The sequence below is a fragment of the Mizuhopecten yessoensis genome, unplaced genomic scaffold (assembly GCF_002113885.1).
Source record: "Mizuhopecten yessoensis strain PY_sf001 unplaced genomic scaffold, ASM211388v2 scaffold716261, whole genome shotgun sequence".
Classification (NCBI taxonomy): domain Eukaryota; kingdom Metazoa; phylum Mollusca; class Bivalvia; order Pectinida; family Pectinidae; genus Mizuhopecten; species Mizuhopecten yessoensis.
Genome location: NW_018480028.1, coordinates 316,540 through 323,269, shown reverse-complemented (window position 1 = coordinate 323,269; position 6,730 = coordinate 316,540). Strand labels below are relative to the sequence as shown.

Sequence of the window (6,730 nt, the reverse complement as noted above, 5' to 3'; positions counted from 1 at the left end):
GGGGGGGAGGGCGGGGAGTAGCCTCTTGCCATTCAAAATTGACTAACGAGTGGAGCCGTAAGAACAACGTTAAAAGTACATTTTTCCAAAATATCTAAATGTTCATTGAAACTTGTATTCTTCATGGAGAATCTGGTGTAACCATGACATCAGTGTTAAATTTTATCTTTGTTACTCACTCAACCCTTCCTCATCAATTTCGAAATCGGAGTGGTGAGCAATGTTACTGGACTTATATACACCGCAAGCTCAAGAAGAAGTGACAAGGGCGTTTTAAACAGAAAAACAAGAGTACAATTTAACCGGGTCCACAAATTAGTGACAAAGGAGAGTTATTTTTACTGATACATCATGCGTAATTTATACACAAAATGATAACTAAAATGTGTCTGCCTTTCGGTTTAATGACTTATATTGACACAAACTTGAAAGATGTTTACTAAAAAGGAAACAGTATATTCCTGGATTTTTTGGCATAAAATTAAAATCCATACGAGGTGCCCAAATACCTTTTAACAGTTTTCACAGTTGACATTGAGGTCAAGAAAGTCGACGAGGGAAGTCAGGAAGGTTTTGATCCACTTGACTTTTCCGAAGCATCTGATTAGGTGCACCATGATCGGTTGCTGCATAAAGTTTGCATATTTGGGGACCCTGAACTAGAAACTTAGAAACAAGACGCATCAAGTGGTACTGGGATCTTACATCTATAATAAATAACCTCCCAGAGATGACCAATTTGCAATCAAGGTTTTCACTGACGACTGCCTACTGTTTTGGAGGGTTGACAATGTGGCAGAATCGTGCAAACTCTAGGAGGAACTGTCATGGCTGGTAAGTTGGGAAAGGAAGTGATAAACACAGACTTTCATCCAGAGAAGTGTTTTGTCATCCGGGTGTTGAAGAAGCGAGGAAAACAAACTTATCTCAGACTTCACCCTCTGTGGGAAAACCCTGGAAACTTCTACTTCGTGTAATGAGGAAGACGCAGTGACCAACAAGGCAACTCTGATCCTCAGTTTCCTACGACGCAACATGCAGGGATATAAAACATCGGCCTGCACAAGGTAATATGAGACTGTTGAGTATACAGCCTCATCTTGAGATCCATACACCATCAGCTAGATCCAACAGCAAGAGAATGCGCAGCTCCACTTGCAACATTGAATTACTAAGACCAAAGCCCCTTCTCTATAAACCAGTCGTTACGCTTACTTTCGTTCTCTGCATCCCTTGACTGTCTCACAGCAAACTTGAAGGCACGCGGCTAGCTATTTGATTGGTATCAGGTTAAAAAACTGACCAATCGTTAGGCTGATACTTGTCCTTTGAAGATTACAGAGGAGCGAAACCCGACTTTAAAGCCAGCCACTTTTACCTTTACGCGACCGACAGTTTCTCTTGATGTATATCAAAGGATCAAAGTAGCCTTTTTGTCTCTTCAACAAGGTGGTGCTCACTGAGCCTTCGATTTTGTTATGACACATTCCAGGGGAGCAGTGAGCGAAAGTGAGCGTAACCCCTGGAGTATCGAGGATGATCAAATACCGGAAAACTTACCCTCTGTGTCAAACAACCTAAAGCTAGACTCTTGGCCATCAGAGGGTGAAGATAAAGATAAAGCTGATGCTATTTTTTTTTTAGATCAAACTTACAATCAGTGTCTCGGGAACGCGAGGAGAACACACTTTCGAAGTACCGCCATTCAGGAAAAAAGTGCTCCAGACACTCTTCATCCCGAGACCCATCCGGTGATGGAACAGGCTACCCTGCTACGGCTCTCAACGTGGAGAGCCAGGAGATGTTCTAGAACGAGCTTTGGAAGATCACATATGTCTAGTCTGGTGGAGGAAGGACGGAATACAAAATGTTTAACTAGTTTTTGTCTCGTCGCCACGAAGTAGCGAGACTAAGGTGTTGCTTTTCCGGCGGCGGCAACATTAAGTTTTTGCGTTTAACTTAGTTTCACTGAAAGTTTAAGTGCTAGACCAACCAAACTTGGACCATAGATGCATCTAAGGTAGTATATCTCAACCCATGCATCAAATGCTGGATGCGGCCTACCTTTCATGGTCCATAGACTTTGACAGCATCTCCATCAACATTAAGTTTTTGCGTTTAAGTTAGTTTCTCTGAAACCATAAGTGCTAGACCAACCAAACTTGACATGTACATCGATGGTCAAAGCGAGACAATCCGAATGGCTTGTTTATTATAAATGTGCTCCCTTTGCTCCTTCGGAGTTTACAGCTGGACAAGCAGCTTGCGATAGGTTAGCCACAGTAGTGTACTAATAGTAGCCTCGCTCAAATTTGATGGGGTTTTGTCATTTAAAAGCCAATCGATTCAAGCAGCTGCGACATTTCACATTTGTGGCATATTCAATATTAACGATGTGTCCTTTTCTGGCTGGGCAACATCTCTCTTTTGGTTTTAAGGTTGAACGTTTGGCCAGGTGAGGAAGGCAATGGGTTCTGCCCCCTGGCCGGGAATACCAAAGTCCTTAAAACTGTTGTTATTCCCTGCTTAACGTTCGGCATTTAGGGGAATGGTAAAGGCTTGTTTACCCGTTGTCAGTATAATGTGACCGGGCGGAGTATCCAGAGGTAACACACGTGGTCGGTTAGGTGACCGAACAACTTTTAACTTCCAATCTTAGACCTCGGATCACTTTCAATACCATAGGGTTTTAATTGATTAAAACATTCAAATGACTTAGAAAGGTCCATAGGGCTAGGGGTTTTGTGTTTGGCCAGTAGTAACCTGGGGTGGATGGTTACAAAATTTGTCCAAATCAACAACATTGACCACAATAAGGGTCAAACAATCATGGGGGTTGCAAGCGTCCTTACACCGATGGTTTAATGTAAACCCCTTAAACGTCTAGGATTTGTTGTTTGGTTTAATTTTGTTTAACGTCCTATTTAACAGCTGATGTCATTTAAGGAGGTGCCTCCATGTGTGTAGTGTATGCATGCTTGCTTGTGTGTATGCAGGAGATAGTGTATGTTGGTGTGCTTGCCTCCTTGTGATAACGCGGATCTGATGCTGACTTTATAGTGCTATCTCACTGAAATGCCATGCCGAAGGCACCAAGCACATCATTCCGCCCGGTCACATTATACTGAACCAGTTGTTGCCATTCCCCCTAACGCTGAACGTTAAACAGGGAATAACAACTACCATTTTAAGGACTTTGGTATGTCGCGGCCTGGAGACAGAACTCATTGACTTCCTCACCAGGGCGAACGCTCAACATTAAGGCCAAAAGAGAGGTGTTGCCAAGCAAGGCGCTAGGAAATAAAAATTAGTTAGAAGTATTTTGGTTGCTTTTGTATCCCCAAATAGAGGACATCAAAGCAAATCCCCAATTCTGCAGGGGGTTCCACATTAGTCGCCACCTACCATACATGCAGTGTCTAAGTCTGGTGTCAGGGCCAGAGGAAACTCGGGCTAGTAACACCAGACATCTATCTGTCCAAGTCTGGTGTCGGGGCCAGAGGAAACTCGGGCTAGTAACACCAGACATCTATCTCTCAAAATGTCCAAGTCTTGTGGCAGGGCCAGAGGAACTCGTCTAATACCACCAGACATCTATCTGTCAAAATGTCTAAGTCTGGTGTCAGGGCTAGAGGAAACTCGGGCTAGTAACACAAGACATCTATCTGTCAAAATGTCCAAGGCTGGTGTCAGGGCCAGAGGAAACTCAGGCTAGTAACACCAGACATCTATCTGGCCAAGACTGGGGTCGGGGCCAGAGGAAACTCGGGCTAGAAACACCAGACATCTATCTGTCAAAATTTCCAAGTCTGGTGTCAGGGCCAGAGGAAACTCAGGCTAGTAACACCAGACATCTATCTGGCCAAGACTGGGGTCGGGGCCAGAGGAAACTCGGGCTAGTAACTCCAGACATCTATCTCTCAAAATGTCCAAGTCTTGTGGCAGGGCCAGAGGAACTCGTCTAATACCACCAGACATCTATCTGTCAAAATGTCTAAGTCTGGTGTCAGGGCTAGAGGAAACTCGGGCTTCATGAAACACAGGTTTATCGGATCTGAGTCCACTGGCACTGACCAAATCAAATGCAATATCCCAATAAAGCCCATATATACCTTCATCGATTGGGCTCAACACAAAGGCCAAAACGAGGCAATGCCAAGTAAGGCAATGTTAGGGGTAGTTACAAAGGGGAGATAATAAACACAGACCTGGGATGTTGTAATGTGTGCAAGAAGAGGAGGGCACTGACTTTTATATAGACATTAAGTATTCGTTGGAAATCTATTGGGCAAAATTAATTATCATTCCGGACTTATTTAAACAGAAATATAATACTTTGTGACGGTAAAATGTAATGCAGTGTTTTTGACATAAACTTCATTTTAGAATGTACAATGTAAATAACATAAGCTTCATGTGGTTAACTTTTATAAATCAAAATATGTAAAATTATGTTTTACATATCTTATAGCCCGAGTTTCCTCTTGCCTCAGCTGACACCTATCCTAATGGTAATACATATATGCGTATGTTGAACCAGACGACTTGCTATGTATTGCACGGGTATTAATCTAAAATCTAAAAAACACATTCTGGCTTGAAATCGATCTGCCATTTCACCACGCAACAAGGTTAAGGGGACTTTCTGTAAATGATCTCATATGATAAGCTTATGAATGACCTTTGAACTTTAACTTTTACATAAATATGATCACTGTATCTTTAATTTGGTTAATGGTTTTTAACCTTAACACTTACGCAGTCGAAAAGAAAAACGTGGAAGGTTTGTTTGGCCGTTTTACCAAAATTATGAATATCAAAGAAAGCACATTCGTTATATTGTATTATCCCGACGTATATAAAAACAGACGTCTAATATACGTCTCTGGTAAAAATAATACCAATTCCAACAGAGACATTCCACAGATACACAACGCGCGTGTCCATTAAATTATCGCCGCCAGTATTAACACTATCGTTATCGGTTATCGCAGCTATCCTTTTAGAGATATTCTTGTTAGTAAGTGAGAGTGTCAGTTGGGTGAACTTGTGGTAAAGTCAGTAAGTGGCCTCTTAACTTGATCAAATATACCAGAGGAAGGACATCTATATCGTTAAAAGTCAACACACTTCTACCGGAGAATCTGAAACGGCCTCTGACGAAATCGATAACCGTCCCAGATCTGGGACCCACTTGCTATACTCAAACACAGACATCTACAGAGCATTGACAAGTGGAACGTCGAAATGTCCATTAAAGATACTGAGCGGAACTTGGTTCGGACTGATTTGGAAGGATATGCACCAGCGTCCAACCTTGCTTTTAACGAGAGGATCAAGATTTTGATTGAACAGGGAGAAAAGGTTTATCATTTCGCTTTTGGACAATCACCATTTCCAGTAATAGAGACAGCAACGGAAGCTCTGAGGGAAAACGCTCATCAAAACGCCTATCTCCCCGTTGCAGGTTTGTGTGTATGTGTGTACCGTGTGTGTATTTTTTATAAATAGATCTTAACGTGATTTGCGTGGAATCCACGGGATTTTGGCTATAGACAACCCTGAACACAACCAGCGCCACAATATATAGACGACGTCTCAGTGTCACAAGGACCTGATAATGTGTACAGCTATGTTTGGACCTAAAATGTTTAGGGGTTTAGTCGATCACAGGTACCCGTCTGTCAGTACACACGGTGAAGGATACGTGTTACACATACTTTATGTCAATAATTCCCGCTTGACCTAGTTCTTTACTGACGTATAACCTATAATAGATCTTACGAGGCCTCCGTGAAATTGAAAGAAGGGACACACGGATCATTTATTACATAGGGTACTTCCCACATAATATACACATTCACAGAATATACAAATAATGCGATACATTACATAGGTTTCAAGAAGGATGTTACAAAAATTAAATGTAAGGCATTCCATAACTATTGGATCTGATGATTAAAGGAACAGAGTCATTATCAGATCAGGAAAGAATGGGTGTGTATACGTATGTCCTTTGAGTTAGGACTTCCTTTTTTATAGCAAATCTTGTGTATTTCTACTGCTTTTGTTTGGGGGGAGGGGGAGGGGGAGGGGGGCTTTGCCCCAGAGGCCGATTACCCTCTCCCTAGAGAAGGACTTCACCTCTGAGTCCTACCCTTCACAATTATAAAATTCTGGATCACGCTAGACGTCTAAAAATGGTCAAGGTCGCATTATGCATACAATTTAATTGTTAAAATTATATTCTTATGTTGATGAATTCTCACATATATATTCAACCAAATATACCTCATATAAGGTCCAGAGTTCTGATTTGAATTGTGTGATCAAAGGTCAAGGTCACAAGGTCATGAGTTGCTAGATGTGTATTGACTTTTAGTTACTGCTTGGCTAGAAGTAGTTCATATACTTTCCTCTACATAATGTTCTGAATTAATATGAAGGTCAAAGGTCAAGGTTGAATGTATAAATCCTTCCAAATCTTCTGTATTTCAGGATTGAGTTAACACTCATAAATCTATTTTCTATTATAGAAACTTCAATTTGAAGTAATGAGATAATTAAATATTAGGGGTCAAAGTTAAAAGGTTGAGGTCACATGTAGTGAATCTCATTAAGATGATAGGGTAAGATTTCACTAAAATATGTGAGGTCAAAGTCAAGGTTACAGGATCGCATGTAAAGAAATATTGTGATATATTTCTCTGGGTATGGCCATATAGATCCC

General features: G+C 41.4%; 1 protein-coding gene across 1 annotated transcript in view; it reads left to right on the top strand.

The window, feature by feature from the left end:
* Positions 1-4,971: 4,971 nt before the first annotated feature.
* Positions 4,972-6,730, top strand: part of LOC110442412 (aspartate aminotransferase-like) — a 37,399-nt gene continuing 35,640 nt past the window's right edge. The window contains exon 1 of the mRNA XM_021486008.1: positions 4,972-5,467. Within this exon, the coding sequence (XP_021341683.1) occupies positions 5,248-5,467 (220 nt within the window). The 5' untranslated portion in view covers positions 4,972-5,247. The remainder of the gene's footprint in view (positions 5,468-6,730) is intronic.